The sequence below is a fragment of the Staurois parvus genome, unplaced genomic scaffold, assembly GCF_062004578.1.
Source record: "Staurois parvus isolate SC_StPar_1 unplaced genomic scaffold, SC_StPar_1.0 ptg000165l, whole genome shotgun sequence".
Classification (NCBI taxonomy): Eukaryota; Metazoa; Chordata; class Amphibia; order Anura; family Ranidae; genus Staurois; species Staurois parvus.
The window spans coordinates 192,447-215,083 of NW_028317961.1; the positions used below are offsets into that span (position 1 = coordinate 192,447).

The window sequence follows — 22,637 nt, forward strand, 5'->3', positions numbered from 1 at the left end:
TATTCAAAAGTGACCAAAAGCTACCACAATAAAGATTCTTGCAAAAAATACTTTGTTTACTCGAAACCTCTGCCTCGCCAATGGCTGATACAGTCAAGGATAATTTCTATATTACACAGTTATGGTGGGATCAAATGAGGCAGGAGTAATTTGGAGCTGTTATAGTAAGCCTGATATGAATAAAAACATGAAGGCTTCCACTGTAGACCATCCTTTAGGAAACTACCAGTGTGCAATCCTCACCCTTTTCTGCAATCTAAAAAAGGTGACAGTGACTGGAAATATAAAATCTAGTGGGGTGAGCCTAATAGCTAGTCAACTTGCATTTCCTGGAATAGATCCCATATATTTACATTTACAAATGTGCTGCAGAAAACTAATTTTTATTCTCCCAGGTTTATTTTTAGAACATGATCTATGATTAAAAAAAAGGGGGGGGGGGGTGTTTTGGTGAACTTCTCTTCTAAATAAAATATGTTTAAATTTTTTTTTTTTTTAAAAGAACTTATACAAAACATTTTTTTTTCGCTCTACCACTCACACACAATATGTTTCATTTCAGAACAATATTGCCAGCTTTCTACCAATTCTTCAGCAGTTGCCCTCATGGTCCTGCAGAGCACACTTTTCAGAGATAAATTGATCATTTCCCCCCATGGCTCCTTCTCACAATAAAAGATGTGTGCCTGAAAACAGGCATGTGGCAGGTGAAAGCACTTTATATGGCTAGACACAAAGTCAAAACACAAAAAGACCTGAGCAACCGCTAAGCAGCATATTCTACACATCTTTTGACAAGGAGGAAACACGCTCTTACCTTTAGTTGCAATTCTCACACACTGTATTTTAGTTTCCTAATGGAAAGGAAAAAAAAAGGCAGAGATGTAACATTTTTCTAGTTATTCTATAAATAGCTAACCCTATTAACAAGAAATGGTCTGTCTTTAGAACAATAAATACATTTAGATTGTTCATTATGCTACCCAAACATATGTAAATAAAGTATACTACATATCTGTATTAAAACAGCTCCCCTTCTATTAACCACTTAACTACCGGGCACTTCTACCCCCTTCCTGCGCAGGCCAATTTTCAGCTTTCAGTGCTGTTGCACTTTGAATGACAATTGCGCAATAATGCAACACTGTACCCATATGAAAGTTTTATCATTTTTTTTCATAGAAATAGAGCTTTCTAATGGTGGTATTTACTTGCCGCTGGGTGTTTTATTTTTTGTGCTATAAACAAAAAAAGGAGCAAAAAAATTTGAAAAAAAAAAAGTTTGTTTCTATTATAAAATTTGGCAAACAGGTAAATTTCTCCTTCACTGATGTGCATTGATGAGGCTTCACTGATAGGCAGCACTGATGAGGTGGCACGGATAGGCAGTACGGATGGGCACTGATAGGCAATAATGATGGGCACTGACTGGTGGCCCTGCTAGGCACTGATGGGCACAGGTGGGTGGCACTGTTGGGCCCTTGTGGGCGGTACTGCTGGGCACAGGTGGGCAGCACTGATGATTGGTGCCGATCCATCCTGTGACAGCGCGAGGAAAGTGCAGCCGATAACCGGCAACTGCATTTACCCAGTGATCTGCTGTGCCATTGGACACAGCTGGTCATGTGGTAAAAGGCCGATGGAATTGGCCTTTTACAAGAGGACGTGATCAGCTGTGTCCATAGGAGATCGGCGGGTGTGCGCCCTGGTGGTGTGCAGGAGGGCGAGTTCTGGAAGGACATCATATGACACCCTCCCAGAACTGGACAACAGCGCTGTAGCCATCATTTGGCTATAGCATTGTTGGCAAGCAGTTAAAGTAGAAGTTTTTAAGGCTTTAGGGCCCATTCACACCAGAACGTGGTATGGGAAACTCATGTTCTGTGCGCATTTCCCAAACTGTGTTCAAAGCACTGCACTTGCGATCAGCGGCGGGTGTCAGTGCAAAACTAATAACACCCCAAATACAGTGTTTGCTTGCACTTCACTGCATGGTATACAGTAGAAGTACCAAGAGATCCAGCCACAATGCATTTTTTAAGTAGCATGCCCTACTTTTGGTACAGTGCAGTGTGATTTCAGCCTATTCCAATGACTTGCAGTGGGAAGACAAGTCAATAAGGAGGTAAGATTGTGGATTATGAGTTGGAACCCCCTTTCCTCCTTCACTGCCTGAATGTATTCCTCAAGGATTTTTCAAATAGGCATTTGGGGAATAACAGAGAATCCTGATTTAGTCATACAGCTCATATGTTGCAGACTGTAAGGGAGCCCGATTCAGTGGGATGGAGCAGTGCCCATGTAAGACCTTGCTCGAAAACAAGACAAAAGCTATCAACCTGAGACAAACTTGACATTTCTTTAGGGCCTGCAGTGGGATTCTCGCTATTTGTCCTGTATCCTCCCAAGTGCTCCAACAAAGGCGGCTCTAGGCTTTGTAAGGCCTTAGGCAAAATTCAGACATTAGGCCCCACTTATGCCCATCCATCCGTAAGCTATGCAGCAGGCCTTCCCAGATCCTTGGTAGGCCTTCTCAGGTTGAGATCCTTGTGCGGTGGATGGGAGGGGTGACATGCGCAGATAAAACGTTACTCCTCATTGGCTGGCGGAGCTCCACACGTCTTAGGTTACATGAGAGACAAGTGTGACAGGGCTCTCAATGCTGCCTGTGCGTTAAGGTCCCCTTTCCCACAAAACTAAGATAATGCATTAGGCCAGAGGCATAACTAGATCCATCAGGGCTCGGATGCAAAAAAAAACCTGAAGGGCCATTACCTCCTAGCCCAGGGACTTTTACTACCTTTGAGGGGCCCTTTATTATGGTCTTACTGTAGGCCCTCTTCCTGCCATTACATTAGAATCCCCTCTTTCATCAGAGTTCTCAGCATTTCCTGAGCTCCCTTTACATTAGAGTTCTCCTCTACAGTACATCAGAGTCTGCAGGGTTTGCCTTACATGGACCCTGATGGTAAATGGGGAACAGTGCGGACCCTGACGGTAAATGGGGAACAGTGCGGACCCTGACGGTAAATGGGGAACTCTGCGGACCCTGATGGTAAATGGGGAACTCTGCGGACCCTGATGGTAAATGGGGAACTCTGCGGACCCTGATGGTAAATGGGGAACTCTGCGGACCCTGATGGTAAATGGGGAACTCTGCGGACCCTGATGGTAAATGGGGAACTCTGATGTAAGAGGTCCTCTGGTTACTAGAGCTCCCCCTTACATCAGGGTTTGCAGAGTTCCTCCTTATCTCAGAGTCCACAAAGTTTCTCCTAGCAATGTAAGGGTGAACTCTGCTGACTCTGATGGAATGGGGAATGCTGGGAACTCAGGTGTAAGGGGGGGGGGGGACGACGACTCTTAAATCAGAGTTCCCCTTTACACCAGAGTCTGCAGAGTGAATACACTAAGGTAAGGAGTTCACTGATGTAAGAGGAGAGTGAGGACACTGATATAAGGGGGACCCTTACATCAGTGTCCCCCCTTACTTTAGGGTCTCCATTCATCCCTTACATCAGTACCCCCCAAACAGAGAGAGTGACTGACTGCCCCACGGAGCGGTCACACATTAACCTGTAAGTGACTGCAAGCTTTGGTCCTCCTCTTCACCACGCCCTTTCCTTTCAGTTGCTTTCAAAAGGAAAGTTGTCTTGTCCTGAGCTTCCTCTCCCCCCTGTACCCCCCTCCTTGAACACGTTACCAGCAGCAGCCTACTCCCTGCTCAAGCCGCGCTCAGCCACGACTGAGCCAAGCTCAACCATTTAGTAACTGGCCACCTCCGGAACACTGCTTGGAGCAGGTAGGCAAACTAGGCAGCCATGAGGCCCAGTTATTGTGAGGCCTTAGGCGACCACCTAATTTGCCTAAATAATAAGCCACCTCTGCACACCAAGTGATAAGGTGAGCACCTAACAAAATATCCAGTTCCCAAAGCAAATATTGTAAGTCTGATCTACTGTCACAGGGTCTGGGGACAGTTCTCAAGGTATGCATCAAGGCTAATCAATCTGAAATTGCTAGAGACCATAAGGCAATCGGTGCAAGTCAAAGGTGGTAAAGAAATCACAGGCTTGGCAAGGTTATATGGATATGGTGAAGGACAGTCCCTGCAAAGCTTTTGCTAGTTTCTAATCACTTAAAGATAGTAGCATATAACCCATTGTCTAAGAAGCAATTCCTGTGTCCTGTACAGTATGATTGACATATTGATAGCTTTTATCAGTCCATGTTACATCCTTATCCGGCCTGTCAAATACTTGCAGGAGCAGCTCAGTTCCTATTGAAGTAGTCACTACTCCAGAACTGTGCAAAAAAAAAAAAAGCACTAAGGAAACTGTGGCTTGGAATCAGTAAAAACCTCACATGGAATCCCTGAGAGGTGTGTCTTTATTTAATGCATAACTTCAGAAAATGTGTCCAAAAAACATCCAGAGCAATGGTACAACCCAGGTTGACAAGATGGAATGCCCGCTCACCTGAGTCCCCAGGCTGGGAAGAGATGGGTGTCCTCGATGTGTTCCTGCACCGGCCGGGGATCGCGGCGCTCCAAAAGTGACGTCATGCAACCAGGAGGAAGCGGAAGTAGGGCACTCAGTATGGGTTGCAAGCTTGGCTAGTAACCACGACAACGCGTTTCGAATGCATGCGCTTTGTCAAGTCAAGACAAAGCGCATGCACTGCATGCACAATGCGTTGTTGTGGTTACCAGCCAAGCTTGCGACTCATACCCAGTGGTGCCCTACTTCTGTTTCCTCCCCGGTTGCAGTGACGCCGCAACCGACCGGCATGTATGCAAGTGAATAAGAGTTAATAGGTGTGGTCTTAGGAAAGTTTCTGTAGTTCAGGAGACAGGGTTGATGATGTTGGTTAGGATTTCAGTGCACTGTGTTTTCAGCCCAAGTGGAAGCTAGGCACTCACTGGATTTTGGGCAGTGACGCAATACTAGGTAAGCCACAGTAACCAGACTATTTTATTTCCTTAAAATCTTATATATGATTAATCGTCACAGGAAGAATTCTACTGCTCTTGTTAATTAAAGTTCACAACTACCCATAAGAAAAGCACCACAGTGCCTTTACATTTTTATAGTGCTGCTCTCTATGTCTATTTGATTCTTTAGCACTTAATTTAGAGAAAAGGAATTTAGTGAAAAGTATCAGCTTTGGCCTATGCTTTAAGCAGACAGTAGAACGGGAACCGTTATATGAATACTTTATAAAGCAGCAGTTGCTATACTACTAAGATTAAATAAAACATCTTTCAAATTTATTGTACGGTTTTATATTCCACAGTATGAAGTATGTGAATTTATTTAATTTGGTATGCTATTAATTGGACAAATTTGCAAAGCAAATCAGTGTCAGGAAGGTCAGACTGAATCCCATTTAATTAATACATTTCCACATATGAAGGAGTTTGGTATCTTAACTTGGGTCCATAATAAGGAAGCTATGCCATCTCATTGTACCATTTTACACACTTGTGTTATTGCTGCATATACTGCTGCACAAAAGCATCACCAACAGATTGCTACTAATGAATAAATGAAAAGCATTGGTTTAGGCTGTAAACTGGAAATGCACAGCCTCAATCCAAAGAAATAATGTCTTCTAGCATAACTACTTGACATACAGCAAGCATAATCATTCCCATCAGCAACTTGACCTCTATTACCACAGGGGCAGTACAATAGTGTTGCAAGGTAATAATTTCACAGATATCATACTATCAAAGCAGCAAACATCAACAGTGGAAAAAAAAAAAAAGGAAAAAACACAAAAAAAACCTTCAATTTCCTTTTAATTATACCTGTTCAGGTACAGATCCCCATCTATCAATCTTGCTGCATATCCTAGCAATTTCACCTAATCCCCAGACACCTGGCATGGCAACTCTATAACAAGGATGCTGCGATCTTGAGTAGAATCCTACTTATTTAGAAGAAGATTCTCTAATTGGATTTTAAAGCACCTTGTGTTATTGTTCTTCATGCTGTGCTTTCCTCTTATTCTGTTTAAATAAGGAAATCATTCACAGGTACCAGCCTTTGCCTCAAACAGACTTTCAGTACTTTTAGACTTCTGATCTTGTCTGCCTTCTTCTAGCATGAAAATAAAAAAAGCAACAATACCAGTAAACAGATGAACACTATTTTTAAACGTAGAAAACACTATTGTATGCACCAAAGAATTAATTGTTCCTTGGGTACCCGGAGATTTTTTTCACCCAAAAAAATAGAGAGGCCACGAGGGACCTTTTGTTTTCTCACTGGCATTTGCCACAATATGCTCCCAGCCAACATAGGAAAATCTATTTGCCTTAAATATTGCCAATGCTTGGAAGCACTTATAATTGTACTGCTGGCAAAAGAGCCCAGCAGTGAAGCGGTCACATCACTTGTTATAATCAAGTAGTATATGACCAACCAAAAGCTTTTCAACCAAACCAATCTATAATCACGCACAATCGTTATTTTAAAAGAGTGCTGGTGCCAGGTGTTCACATCACCCCTGCACTTTAGGAGGTTAGATTCCTGTGCAGATTGGGCCTCGAAAGCAAATTCAACCAATTTTGCCCATTGTTCTTGCCCAGATACAGAAAGTTGATGCATACAGTCACCCATTAACATGAATGGCTGTATGCGGGTATACGCTAGTACTTATAAAACATCCTACACTTTTCCGTATGTGTTTTTACATCTGTACCTATGGATGAATGGACAGGGATATATGCTCAGTTTTTACGTTGTATGGCCAAGGCGGCCATGTGCATGAGCCCTTGTGTTCCTTTTCAAATATATCACTGTTATCTGTATTTAAAGAAATATCTAAAGTCTGCCTGTTAAAATATATCGAAAAAGTGATGTGGTGTACTTCATTTTGCATATGACTTTATATGTGTATATAATTTAACGTGCAGGAGAACAACAAATGACACAGCTAATAAAGGCTGTAATATGTTTCACATCAGATTTAGCACTTAATTATTCCACAAGAGAGTGCACATTCTTCTATACAGTATATAGTTTCAAGTTAAGTGGAGGAAATGGCCCATAACTAGTACCCTTGAAAAGCCCATCTATTTCTGCACCCTATTTCAAAACTATTTAAATCTTGGTAGAAATATTTTGAAAGTTCCTGCAGTTTTCACATGGATATTTGAAAGGTTATGTACAAGTCGTTTGAAGATGATGAATTTTGCACCTTAACCCTGAGTGGTATCTCTTCATGATCAATAAACTAAAGCAAAAATATAAAAAAAAAAACAAAGCACAGGATATGTCTCACCTTCTCAACACTGCTCACAGCCTGAAAGTATATGTTATAGCCTTTACGAGGAAATAGAGGTGCGTTCCAGTAGTCTTGGTAAGTCTTATTGTCACCAACAGTAAAAGGTGCAGCTTCAGGAAGGTTGGAAGGCGGAAGTTCTGCAGCAAAGTAGTAAAGGGGGCCACCATTTCCAGCACTGTTGTAGGCCACTGGAATCTGATAACACTCCATTCCTCCAGTCTCCCTCTTTGTCCGATGAGGGTTCAGCTCTTCCACAACAACTTGATAAGCACTATGGAAAAATAAAGAATTAATGGTCACTGTAATTTTTACATCAAGAAAGGAGGAATGCGCATACCAGCAAGCCATTAAAATAAAATCCCTTTAACTACACAAGAATCCACATTTATACGCATTGCAAAGATGTTGTATCAAATCGTAGTTATGGTGTGGCGATTCTGATGTTTGTTACTTATTCTAATTCTAGGGCCAGTTTAAGTCAACTAGTAACAAAAAAAGGTAAAAAACTGGGATGTCCTAAACCATATATAATGATGATGTGATAAATAATGGAGTTCCTGCAAGAGGATAACCCCAAAACAAATTAAGCACAAATGCAACCGACTCACTGAGAGTAGTGTCCTCGGAACCGATCAGAACGTGTAGGAAAAAAAGGGGAGAGAACCAAGGGAAAGATATTCCACTGGTCAAGAGGTTCCAATGAGGACAGTCTGTGGCTTTCTAGAAGCCGCGGACTGTCCTTATTGGAACTTCTTGACCAGTGGGATATCTTTCCCTTGGTTCTCTCCTCCTTTTTCCTACCAGTTTAAGTCAAGCAAACTAATATGTTTCAGTTGTAAGAGGTTGAAAATCCCTCCCACACAGGCATAACACCCTACGGACATATGCCAATCAGACATAACATTAAGACCACTGACCGGTAAAGCAAATAACACAATGATGATCTCGTTACAATGGTATGTTAAAGTGGATGGGGTATATTAGGTAGCAAATGTACATGTTGTTCCTGAAGTTGATGTGTTGAAAGCAAAAAAAATGGGCACGTGTAGGCATTTGCATTAGTTGTGAAATACACTGCACGTATGATTAAGCCTCATAAAAATCAAGCAGCTCAACACCACACTATGATCCTAAATTAGATCAAATCACAGAATATAAAAAGGAAAAGTGTATCATGCTCCTTCTCTCCAGAACTGAGTTCCTATTACCCATGATCACTTGTTTTTCTACAAATTGGCTCCTATACCATACTGCATTGCAAGGAGAGCAGTAGATGATGCAGATGATGCCAATAACACCCGCAAGGAACTAGCCATATTTCTCACAACAGGAATAGTTGTTTCTGCATTTGGATTGACAATTGTATTTGCTTAAGCAACAGTGCGTTATCACACTGTGTGTGGATCCTTTTGATGCTCTGTACAGTGACTTGGAGACAACTGGCGAGTGGTATTAAAAGTTGGTGAACTGATGGAGAAGCAGGATGAGGTTTGGAATTGGAGACTCAGAGTAAAGCCCATTAAGACCCTCTTATTAATTTATGGGGTCGCAATATTTGGTGAATGTGCTTGCACTAGGGGAGTGTGAAGTGGCACTGTGGAAAGCATTGTCATTGAAGCTGCTTCACTTGGCATTGGAGTGTATGAAGCAAGAGTGGTAATTTGCACCGTTACACAGGACTATTTAGTGTGTGTGTGTGTGTGTGTGTATATATATATATATACACACACACACACACACACTATTTCTATGGTGGACTTAAACACAGGAGCTAAACTCAAATTGGTGTTTATTAAAAGTCAGCAGGTACTAAACATGGAGCTGCTGACTTTTAATAAACAGGTACTTACCTGTCCCATGATCCAGCGATGTGCTCACCTGAGCCGTTCTTTACATCACTGTCCTGTCCCCGGCATCTCAACTTTGGGCACCCGGCTCTGACAGCTTATGGCATCACAGCCGGGTGCCCACTGCGCATGTAGTGTGAGCTGTGCTGCACTTTGTGAATGGTCCCGCAGTCTTCTGGGATCTAAGACATGTCCCAGAAGACTGTAGGGAGGGAGGGAGGAGAACTTCCGCTCTGAACGCCTTGACGGTCGGAGCCATGTGGGAGTGGGTACCTGTCAAAACCAGGTACCTGCTCCCTCTCACCTGAAAAAAGTGCCATTAGGTAAAGGGGAGCGGGGAAGGAGGCCTTAAAGCAGAACTTTCCTTTTGGGTGGAGCTCCGCTTTAAGATGGAGAAGACAGATATTACTTGAAAACACAATTTTAAACGGTTTATTTTGCACAAATATTTACAACCCCAGTTCCAAATACGTTGAGATGCCGTGTAAAATCGACAAAAAAATGCAAGCTTTTAGTTGCCCTGTGCCAACTTTTGTGAGATGTTTAGCTGCCATCATTTTCACAATTACTTTTTTTTTTTCTTAAAATGGCACATTTTCTCGGTTTAAATATTTGATGTATTTTCCATTGAATAAAACATAGGTTTATGAGATTTGCAAATCATTGCATTCTGCTTTTATATAGATTTTGCACAGCGTCCCAACATTTTTGAATTAGGGTTGTATGATTTGATATGGAAATAGTCACATGACAAGTCGCACTCAGTGTTTCCCAAAGCGTACCATTCATATTTTTGAAAGTAATTCCCGCACTATTTTGGTCTGACTTTCATGCGACTTGAGGGCCATAGACTTCAATGTACACCCTCCAAAGTCGCATTAAAGTTGCACCTGAATGATATATGTGTGACTTGTGTGCGACTTTGTAGAGCACAAACAATCACATTGTCTGCTCTTTGACCCCTGTCCAAACCCATCCAAAGTCTCATCAAGTCACACTGCAAAGTCACAATGGAAATTGCACAAGTGTGAATGGAGCCTTAAGTTCTTAAAGATATAGTGTAATTTTGACAGGGGCCAAATTGTAAAGGCTATACGACTGGGTCAGAACAAATCCATATCTCCAGTTCCTGTGTGATATTCCCTGTCCCAGTTCTCAGAACCTACTAAAAGCGACCCAAGGAAGGAAAACTGGCAAACAGGTGTCAGGTTCATGGGCACACAAGGCTCATTGACAGGGGAGCTAGGGTTAGGTTGTGAAGTCCTATTGAATAGAAGAGTTACTGTAGCGCGAATTAATGAAAAAGCATATGCTGATTCTAATAGAAAATGAGTCATAATGCATAGTGCATCTCAGTTTGTTGCATATGGGCCTGAGGACTAGTCAGGGTGCCCATGCTGACCCATGTCCACAGCCAAAAGCACCTACAATGGGCATGTGAGCATCAGAACTGGACCATAGACATAGACCAGATTGACTTGCCCTCCAACTTCTCCAATCCGATTGAGTACCTGTGGGATGTGGTGAAAAAACAAATCTGATCCACGGAGATCCCAACCTGCACCCTACAGGACTTAAAAGATATTCTACTAATGGCTTGGTACCAGACACCACAGCATAACTTCAGAGGTCTAGTAGAGTACATGTCTTGACGAATAAGGGCTGTTTAGGTGGCAAAAGGGGGGCCAACTCAATATTAAGTGGGTGGTCATGCTCCTGATGGGATTTCAAATGAAACATATAAGACCATCAGGGCTTCCCAGTATGGCACTGTACAAGTGAATTATAAACTAAATCAAAAGTCTGTAATGGATAACATTATAGAGAATTGATATTCTAGTTTATAAAGTTACTGAGCATGTTTATATTTGCCAAAAAGAATCAATTTACAATTTGTTCAATATTCAAAGGGGCACTATAACCTTAAATGACCTCAGAGCAGATTAGTTTCTTAACAAGATATTTTTAAATCATTTTGTTAGCATTCCCTTTGAATTTACATTATGGGAGGCGCAGACCCTGGGCTGAACATAATGACTGGCTATGGGCTCTGCTTAAGGCACCAATTTGCAGTTGTCATTGCATTAAAGACAGAAAATGCTGACAGGCATCTCCACCTCCTGAATACAGAAAACTAAACTATAACTGACATACTGTAATACAGGCACAGATGGACAGAAATCTGTCCACTGTACCAAAATAGACTGCCTTGCATCTTTACAGTTGCTGAAGACATGATCCTTACAAATGTTTAAAGCAGATGGTATAGAACCTGTATTGCCCTATAGTTCCTGCAAAGTAACAGCAAAACAAACATTCATTGTATACCGGATCCTATACTGAAGCAATATTATGTAAGCTCAGTTTGACAGCAGAATTGTCACATGACCTGTACAATTAAAGAATAGTGCTTCGAGCTTAAAGTGCATCTCAACTAAAGAAGTGAAAATTTGCCAAGCTATAGAGAACATTACATTTTTTTTTTTTTTTAATTGTGCCTAAGCAGTATCTTGACAAATGTGAGCGGTTTCAAACTCTTTGCAAAAAATATCAGTTTGCTTACTGGCATGTGAGAGTGCCTAGGTACTCCTGTGTGAGATCTAAAGCCTCGGACTACTAATCTCACAATATTTGAAGTGATATTTGGTAATACGACTGCTGTGCTGATCACTATTTTCCAGGATGGAGCTTCTGATATGAAGAAGGAAAGCCATGCCTTTACCAAGAGAACTTACTCCAAATACAGAGGCAAACTACAAAACAAGGCAAGCCAAGTCATTAATCAGGAAAGGCTTACAGTGGTTGTAAACCTCAAATATTAAATATGAACAAAGCATATCTGTCTATAGTGTGTACTGTCTCAATTCGGGGCACTAATTGTCATTTCTGTTAGCTGCCCTGTTCCTCTGCTATCTGGGGCACTAAATGTAATTTCTGTCAGCTTCCCTGTTCCTCTGCTATCCAGGGCAATAAGTGTCATTTCTGTCAGCTGGTCTGTTCCTGTGTTATAAGTTTTCCTGACATTGAGAGAAATGGTGATGGCGAGGGAAACGCCTGTGACTGACCTTCTTAACTCTGTTCTTGTGTGCTGTGGGGAGTCATCATTTGTACTCTGTCTGCATTTTTGGAAATCGCTTTAACCACTTGCCTATGGGGCACTTTCACCCCCTTCCTGCCCAGGCCAATTTTCAGCTTTCAGTGCTGTTGCACTTTGAATGACAATTGCGCGGTCATGCAACACTGTACCCATATGAAATATTTATAATTTTCACACAAATAGAGTTTTCTTTTGGCGGTATTTACTCACCACTGGGGTTTTTATTTTTTGCACTATAAACAGAAAGAGCAAAAAATTAAAAAAAAAAAAAAAAAGGTTTTGTTTCTATTAGAAAATTTTGCAAACAAGTAATTATCTCTTTCACTGACATGCACTGATGAGGCTGCACTGATAGGCAGCATTGATGGGCACTGATAGACAGCACTGATGGGTAGCACTGATGATGCACTGATATGAAGCATCATCATTGGGCACTGACTGGAGGCACTGCTGGGCGGCACTGATAATCAGTGCAGATCTACCCTGTCACAGCGTGAGGAAAGTTCTGCCGATAACTGGCAATTGTATTTACTTTGTGATCTGCTGGACACTGCTGATCACGTAGTAAAAGGCCACTATGATTGCCCTTTTAACTGATCACGTGATCAGCTGTGTCCGTAGGACACAGCGATCACTGACAGTGCCGAGTGTGAGCCGCTGGGGGCGGATTCAGTTCCACTTTAACCAACACAGGAACAATGCTGTCCTTTACAACTGCCTGCTTCTATAGGTAGCAAGGTAAATGTAGAATTTAAGTCCGTGACTATTTTTCCTAGATCTTGTGCAAGGTTTACCTCTCCAGGGTTTCCACCTACATATACAATACTAATCAGTGGACTGGGGATGGGTCTGGCTAAAGAATGTGTTAACCATTCTGCCCATTCTCAATCTTCAGCTCATTCTAGACCTCTCCTGAGAACTTGTACAGCTGGGAGGAACAGAGAATATGAACATTATATTCATCATAAGGAAGTGGAATCTGCCCATCAAATACCTGGGAAGTAAATCTGTATATTTGAATTCTCACAGCAACTGACAGGGAACGTTTAAAGTAAGCTTACAGTTTAAAGTGAGAAGTTATAGGCTCGTGATGAACATAAAATATATGAGATCAAATAAAATAAGTACACATTTATAAATACAATAATTCAAATTACAAAAGCAAACAGCAGGGCCTAAAACGTCGCTAAAAAGCCTTATACACCAGGAACATTCTTCTGTGCCGAATGTCCCGGAACAAATATGGAATCTGTGATTATGTCCTGAAACTGCGCTATAAGGTACAATTGGAAGTGCAAATGAAAACACATAGGAACACCATAAACAGGTTTGGAGAGCTGTGTAAAATTATTATTCGTTATGAAACACGGATATTGAGCAGAAATGTTAACCTTCGCAAACTGCTATTTTTTTTACTATATACTGTATATTTAGCCTACACATCCCCTTAAAATAATGTCTCGCAGTATGTGCCAAGTGAATAGCCCAGTGCTCACCCTGATCCAGTTGGTTTAGATCATTCTGACCTATGCTTCTGCCTTTTCCCTCACAATAAGTTACCGGTCACAGAATACTGCTCATTACCGAGTATTACCGTTGACAATATGCACTTCCCTTAGACAAGCAGTGTTGAGAAAGCACAACAAAGTGAAGATAAAGACTGTATGAATGCCATTATGTCCACCTAGTCATTTCAGCAATTTTGCTGGTGCCGTCTAAATAATGCATTTGATTTTTTGGAGATGAGCGGAATGTCATAAAAAATTGTGCTGATGTTCTCTAAGGCTGCTATGGCAAAGGCAAACATTCCCAGCCCTAAAAGCATAGAATTGAATGAAATGTGACTGGAGTGAAGCTCAGCCACACAACAAAGCAGCTCCCTCTGCCTCCATATGAAATACAAGTCTAATACATGTGCACACAGCTTCCAGTCAGTAGCATCAAAATTTAATAATAAATGGAGCTCAGCTGACTCAAACCACAGAGGGGAAAAGAAATTCCATAATTGACAGAGACAGTAGAGACTTGTAAAGTTCCAGGAAGCCTTGTCATATCTACAATTACAGATTTCAGTAATGAGCCTTCCATTCAGCTAAGGGGCTCTTGGCAATAAGGAGGATAACCCTTCAACATCTAAGAATCTGGCCAACATACCTGTCAAGAGCAGCAAAAAAAATAAATAAAGGAAAAAAAACAAAAAAAAAAAAAGGATTGCCACAGAGCAATGTTCTATACATGTAACATGCATATTATAGAGAATTACTTAATGTATACACAAGCATCTGCACAAGCAAACATAGCAGAGGAAAGGAAATGAATGACATTTGTAGACTTTGTCAGTTTGAGGCTTATTTTAGAGTAACAGCCAGAATTCATACGATTAATTTTCAGATTATATATAGACCAACTATTTTGTATCCATATATGACTGCATTAACCACAATGGCTATTTATATAAACTTGCTTATTCACTGTATGTTGACAATATATAAGTAAAAGTAAACAAAATAAAACTAAACCATGTTTATATAGTTAATAATTAAGACAGACCTTAAAGCACTCAAAGATCACTTGCTGTTAGAAATAACTCTGGGTTATTTGGGTTGATTGAATATCATCTTGACATGAATGATACATGAATCTTGAATGTTGGCCTTTGTTTATTGTGGTTTTATTTTTTTGTATTGTTTCTTTACTTTGTCCCTCCTTGGACCACAGTAATTCTAATACCTTTAGGGGTGTCGCTCAGAATACAGATGGTTTAATGGTCCACATTATCTTATTCTACATTGAGTACTTGTTCTATGCAATAACCTAATTGTTATTAACCACTTAAGGACCGCCCTATAGCAGATATACAGCTACAGGGTGACACCTGTGCTCAAATCACGTGTATATATACGTCATTTAGCATTTCCGAGTAGGGGGTGCGTGCCCTATCCGCGCTGCTGCGGATGTCAGTCACTGGGTCCCGACCGGTAATTACCGAGTGTCTCCGACGGGGAGGAAGATTGTTTTGTTTACAAACAATCTTCCTCCTTGTAAGCTCAAGCACACTGCTCAGGATAGCTGTGCACAGTACAGCCATCCTAATTAGTGTGCTTACAGTGAAGCACACTCCCCCTGCCCCCTAGGAAAACTCTCCAAGCACACAGTGAACCCGTCAATCGGCCCTCACATTAACCACTTTCCTGCCCAATGCCATTAGTGTCAGTGCTTTTTTTATTTTTTTTCTATCACTGATCGCTGTATTAGTGACACCTAGTTCCCACCCCCATTGTCAGAATGTCCTCTGCAGTCCCGCTAAAAGTCGCTGATCGCTGCTATTACTAGTAAAAAAAAAAAAAAAAATCCCATTATCTATACCGTCATTTGAAAACGCTATAACTTTCACGTAAATCAATTAATTTACACGTCTTGGGATTGTTTTTTTTAGCAAAGACATGTCGCAGAATACATTTTGGCCTAATTTTATGACGAACTACGATTTATTAAATTTGTATACTGGACAGGTTTAATAGCAAAGTCCAAAATGTTCTTTTTTTTCCTCAAAATTGTCGGTCTTTTTTGGTTTTAGCGCAAAAAATAAAAACCGCACAGGCGATCAAATACCACTGAAAAAAAGCTCAATTTGTGGGGGAAAAAAGGACAAATTTCATTTGGGTGCAACATTGCACCACCGTGCAATTGTCAGTTAAAGTAACACAGCGCCATAACGCAAAAAATGGCCTGGTCATGAAGGTGGGTAAATCCCCAGACGGGCAAGTGGTTAATATTATTATTAAAAAAAAAAAAAGAAAAAAGCACTAAAAAGATATTTAGTTACTAACATTTGACTACCTATGAGTAACCTTGGATCATGAAAGGAAGCCTTTATCAGTAACAGAGCTATTGGTTAGGCTAGAAATGTATTACTGGCAGCTTACTCTTCCCTTAAGGTAAAAGCAGTGCTATAGAATACAGTAACTCTTATTATTATTGCTTTTATTGCACGCATACACGCACGGCCATGGGTAAAACATTTTTGAAGGTCTGTGTGTTACAACAAGCCTAACCCTAATCTTAATCTACGGTCACCTAATGTAAATATAAACATAAAAATTTGCATTAGCAACTGAAACTTTCTTTCCACTTAGGAATAAGAAAACATATCTGTCTCAAAGCACTACATATATGGAACAAATATAGGATAGTTGATAATTCTGGGCATAGAATTTTGGCTCATCAATTCTGAATGGTCTGAAATTCAAACAGTGGGTGACCCTGCAAGCACTATTCAGCTTGATATATTTCATTTAAAAATCATCTGAGCTGGGTGGAAATTCAACAGCCGAACAGTGATTGTATCCTACAAAAAGGCAGCCATCGTTCACAAGCAGCTGCCAGAATACAATGGAGATTCCTCCATCCACAGTTTTTCTCTTTGTCTCTTGTGGGCTAAATGGTTAAAATCAGACCCATCTATGCCTAGGTGCAATGGCTATAACACATACCTGATAGGAGCTCCTTTTGCTTGTGCAGGTCTCAACAGTACAGTGATGGTTGTGGCAGTTTCATTAAGAGAGGCATCAATACCTTCATAGTCTGGTAGTGTTGGAGCTAAAGGAATTGTTAAAATTGGAAAAAATAGAAACGTTTTAAATTAGTACATTATTCTGATGTAAATTGTTTTCACAGTGAAATAATTTGTGCTTCACAAAGAAAAATGTGTCAGACCATCTACTTAGTTAAACAGCCTTATTACATAAAAGCTCCGATGTGAATGCACAATATATATGTAAAGCGCTGCGTAAATTGACAGCGCTATATAAATACCTGAAATAAATACATTCTTAAAAGGTGCTAAAAAATAGCAACCAATCAGAATTTCCGCATCTGAATTTAGACCAGTATAAGACAGACTTTGACTGGTTTCTTCTGAATAAGTCTGACTGCTGCCATTAACAACTACCCTTAGCAGCTATTCTTTGTGGATCTTTTTGGCACGAACAAATAACATGGATGGACTCTAGGGTCCCATGAAGAATGTCAGTCAGCACTCCTAATATCTTTTAATTAATAATATCCACCATAACTACAGAAGCTTCACACAGGATAATTACCTAGAAATGCTGTCATACAGTGGAAATGCCAACTGAAAATACATACAGGTGAAATTCGAAAAATTTGAATATCGTGCAAAAGTTCATTTATTTCAGTAATGCAACTTAAAAGGTGAAACTAATATATGCGATAGACTCATTACATGCAAAGCAAGATAGTTCAAGCCGTGATTTGTCATAATTGTGATGATAATAGCTTACAGCTCATGAAAACCCCAAATCCACAATCTCAGAAAATGTGAATATTGTGAAAAGGTGCAATATTCTCGGCTCATAGTGTCCCACTCTAATCAGCTAATTAAGCCATAACACCTGCAAAGGGTTCCTGAGCCTTTAAATGGTCTCTCAGTCTGGTTCAGTAGGAATCACAATCATGGGAAAGACTGCTGACCTGACACCATCATTGACACCCACCATAAGGAGGGAAAGCCTCAAAAAGGTAATTGCCTTAGTTTGCAGGGCTAATACAGGTGTGCTATTTGCCAGAACAATTTCTATCTACAGTCAAAATAATATTAAAAAGTAATCATGGTAACTAACTCTGTTAGGCAAATGTAGTTCCAAAACTCTAGCATTTGTTAGCATTGTGGCCAATTAAATGCTACACATTACAAATGTTGCTACTAAAATAACTGTAAACATATTTAACAGGGAATGTTACAACCCTATTTTTCAAACCTAGACAAAAAAAAAGTTGAATGATATGACCAACAACAAATTTTTACTTTTAAGCACTTTTCATACTTCAGTCTTTGCCAAGGCTCTGTTTTTTTCCCGAAATAAAAAGTACCACCCTCCACACAGCGCAGGGAATTACAATAATTACTCCACTACAGACTAGCATTTTATATTTTACTCATAAAATGCTGACCACAGTGTGGAGTTTGCAGTATCCTGCAGTGTGTGTTCTTTGCATGAAGCTACAATGAACCAACTCAGATAGAAGTCCTGTCACGTAACCTGTCAAAGTCCTCTGACAAGTTTCCTGGCACTCCTTCCCCAAATTTAAATGAATGCAGCTCTGCTTGCTTTAGAATCCAAAAGCAGGCAAAACATAACCAAATGCGCCTGAAGATTTTTTTTTTCTAAACCAGTGGTATGGTTGAAGCTGCATTGTAACAAAGTCTCATTTTAGTGGAAATGACAAGCAGTTAAGCAAAACCTAAAAATAAAAAAAGAATTAAAGATAGATGTTGAATATTTTAATCTCACTAAGCATACATATTTCTTGGCCGTAAGCCAGCCTATAGATGGTTCGAATCTCTGCCAGTTCAGCAGAAAACGGCTGAGATTCAAACCATGTATAGGCTGAATGTACCCAAGTTGATCGATCAAACAACTTGGGTACAAGCAGCCTGCTGGATTTTACATGTGATTATTGCTAGCAGCTTTTATAGTCGCTAACAATAATCACTGTATGCTCTCGGCGGGGACAGCTTCACCTGCCCCCCCACCAGGAGAGCACAATGGCTCTGCGGGAGGGATTCCCCTGTGGTTGCAGGAAAGAAATTTGCTCCATCTATAGCCAACTCTATGGCCAGAGTTATTATCAGCAAATGATGACTTTTAAGTGCTATAAGCCACATAATGCATCTTCTAAATGGTTGCTGTAGGCTGTTTCAGGGTAAATCTCCCCAGAAGGATCGCAAACAGCAATTAAAAACCTGAATGAGGTTATAACTCTTCCCATTTTATTAAAAAGCATAGAAAAACTTTGGGCTATATATACTTTTAAAAAATTCTAAATTAAATTGTATACTGGTGACACACAAATCAACTTATTAACTATAGCTAGCACCTAAGGTATATTACCTGATATGTTGGTGGTAACATTGATGGTTGTTGCTGGACCAAATCCTTTGACAGTGCTAGCCCTTATAAGGAACTGGTAAGTAGTGCCTGGATGCAATTGAGAGAAAACATGGTGCGTACTATTCCAAAGTTTAGTAACTGTTTGAGGAGGTCCTGCCACAGGCACTGCGGGATCAAAAGACCGTATACTATTGTATTTCACCTGTTGAAAGAAAAGTTTTTACAAAATGGCCTTTGTAGTCATGACATCACATTACATTTACAAATACTGCAAATTCAATTTATAGGTTCCTTAGGCAATAATAGCAAAATTACAAGTCTGCAGATTTTTGTTTGTGCTAATGATCCCTGTGTTTAGTAATTTATTACAACAATCCGCAATGTGACCAGCACAGACTGTTCCGCACCTGTCCATGGGTTTCACTATTCTCATCACTACCATGCCCTTCATGACGGTCCAATAACCTCAAGCTGCTAGGAACTTTCAAACAACAATCTGTATAATCCAACATGATTAATTACGGCCATTATTTTAACAAAGACATTTCAGCAGATGTGAGCAGTGGTACCTCATATTGAGTGATAATGCCATTTGGCTCCATGGGTTCCTTCCAGTTCAAAAAGATCTTGTCTTCAAATGGTGTGCCTTTAAGCGAGCCGAATGGGACATATCCAGGTACTGTGGGAAAAGGAAGTTTTCATTTAAACAGCTAAAGTAAATATTGTGCATTTAAATTAGGTAAATTAATAGAAAACCCTTGCAATAAAAAAATACAACACAGGAGTGCAGGACTAATTAAAAAATATTCTGCAGAGACAACCATTACGTAGGCTAAACTATGAGACAGCAACAAGAGAAACTGAGCTGTGCACACAACAGCAGAATTCATTACTCCTCAGCTTTTGCAGGAAGTTCATACAGTTACCTAATGTTACAAAAAGATTTAGTATTAGATGGGCTTGACATATGAGAATACAGTTTTAAAATGGTTCTGTTATTGTCCTAGCCACTCAAATATATTTTTAATCATTTATAGAAAAGCAGAGCACAGTATCTAAATGGTTGCTATGAATAACATGACACTTTGTGCTCTAGCTTTTATTATCCCATCTGCTTTTCTTGGAAAAGCAGATATTCATGAATGAGGTATGTAACAGAGAAAAAACAAACATCCAGAAGCATCAAGGGTTCCTTTTGCTGAGTAATGAAGAATATGAATATTAGTTTACAAACAAATTAGGTGATGCTCAAAGTAATAATTTGATTATAGCTACTGTCATTCTACAACAGCATAAAATTAAACCATTATATAAATCATTATACCAACTAAATCAACTCCAAAAAAAGTGATACACAAAATTATTTTAGACAAAGGCAGAAATCAAGCTGATGTTGGTCACTGGGTCTATTTTTTGTTGACTCTGGTTAAAAGACTTGGTACTTCTAAAGTTTCTTCTTCAACACATTCTGCCTTAAAATAAGGGAGGTGGTGACGTGAGAGATTAAAGCATTTCTAAACCTAAGGAGGGCATATGACAGCCTCTTCCTTCAGACAGATGAACTGTCAGAGTCTCTGGGTGTGGAGGAGAAAAGCACTGCCTTGTCCCTTCACTGTCTGACATGTGAGCATACAGACCTAGAGGGCAATGAAAAATGACAGGCTGTGCGTGTCAAGACACCGAAGAGACTAGCTGCCATGGGCAGTTCTTTCTTGATGGGGCTCTCTCCATCTTATACAAAGTAATAGGAAGCTCACATAATTACAGATTTCCAAAAACCAAATGTAATGTTTTAACAGTCAAAATAAAAATATAAATGAGACTATTTTATTCACTGTGGCCAATTGCAACCAAAAACCATGCTAATAAACATTTTTGCTGTGTGGGAAAGTTGTTTGACAAAACCAATGAAGCAATATTATGAAGTACTCTGGGACATTTTTAAAGTATTAGGCTCCATTCACACTGGACGTTTTAACGCTGGTAACGTTAGCTGTGTAGAATTTTTCAGCGTTTTTGTATTAGCGTTTAGCCAATTTTTTTTATTTTTTCACATTTGCGGTTTTTAGAGTTTATTTTTTTTACAAAAAAAATGTCCAAAAACGCTGGTTTGCCACGATTTACCACTTTTGACATGTTTTTCAGCACTAGAGCAGTTTTACAGCTAGAAAACTCTTCTAGAAACCCACCAGTTCTGGGAGTTTTTTTTCCAGCCAAAGAACGTTGATTACAGTCTATATGGGCATGGACACATAGGATAACATGCTAGGGAGTTTACTGGCTGTACAAAAAAAATCAAAAAGCCAAAAACAGCAGCTGTAAAAACGTGAAGTGTGCATGATGACTTAGCTGTTCTAAAAAGCTATCTATTTTCTAGTTATAGTATCTCACAGAAGTCAGTACACCCCTCACATTTTTGTAAATATTTTATATCTTTTCATGTGACAACAGTAAAGAAATGACACTTTGCTACAGTGCAAAAGTAGTGAGTGTACAGCTTGCATAACAGTGTACATTTGCTATCCCCTCAAAATAACTCAACACACAGCCATTAATGTCTAAACCGCTGGCAACAAAAGTGAGTATACCCCTATGTGAAAATGTCCAAATTGGGCTCAAAGTGTCAATATTTTGTGTGTCCACCATTATTTTCCAGCACTGCCTTAACCCTCATGGGCATGGAGTTCACTAGAGCTTCTCAGGTTGCCACTGGAGTCCTCTTCCACTCCCCCATGATGACATCAAGGAGCTGGTGGATGTTAGAGACCTTGCGCTCCTCCACCTTCCATTTGAAGATGCCCCACAGATGCTCAATAGGGTTTAGGTCTGGAGACAGGCTTGGCCAGTCCATCACCTTTACCCTCAGCTTCTTTAGCAAGGCAATGGTCGTCTTGGAGGTGTGTTTGGGGTCGTTGTTATGTTGAAATACTGCCTTGTGGCCCAGTCTCCAAAGGAAGGGGATCATGCTCTGCTTCAGTATGTCACAGTACATGTTGGCATTCATGGTTCCCTCAATGAACTGTAGCTCCTAAGTGCTGGAAGCACTCATGCAGCCCCAGACCATGACACTCCCACCACCATGCTTGACTCTAGGCAAGACACACTTGTCTTTGTACACCTCACCTGGTTGCCGCCACACGCTTGACACCATCTGAACCAAATAAGTTTATCTTGGTCTCATCAGACCACAGGACATGGTTCCAGTAATCCATGTCCTTAGTCTGCTTGTCTTCAGCAAACTGTTTGCGGGCTTTCTTGTGCATCATCTTTAGAAGAGGCTTCCTTCTGGGACGACAGCCATGCAGACCAATTTTCTGCAGTGTGTGGCGTATAGTCTGAGCACTGACAGGCTGACCACCACCCCTTCAACCTCTGCAGCAATGTTGGCAGCACTCATATGTCTATTTCCCAAAGACAACCTCTGGATATGACGCAGAGCACGTGCACTCAACTTCTTTGGTCGACCATGGCGAGGCCTGTTCTGAG

General features: G+C 40.4%; 1 protein-coding gene across 12 annotated transcripts in view; it reads right to left on the reverse strand.

Moving 5' to 3' along the window:
• The window catches only part of LOC149462829 (receptor-type tyrosine-protein phosphatase kappa), a 571,684-nt gene that overhangs the window by 149,727 nt on the left and 399,320 nt on the right, over nt 1–22,637 (reverse strand). For all 12 annotated transcript variants that reach the window (XM_089676124.1, XM_089676123.1, XM_089676120.1 and 9 more), the window contains exons 9-13: nt 19,721–19,830; nt 19,152–19,353; nt 16,731–16,836; nt 7,291–7,564; nt 818–854 (exon numbers count right to left, since the gene is read on the reverse strand). In XM_089676124.1, the coding sequence (XP_089532250.1) occupies nt 818–854; nt 7,291–7,564; nt 16,731–16,836; nt 19,152–19,353; nt 19,721–19,830 (729 nt within the window). The remainder of the gene's footprint in view (nt 1–817; nt 855–7,290; nt 7,565–16,730; nt 16,837–19,151; nt 19,354–19,720; nt 19,831–22,637) is intronic.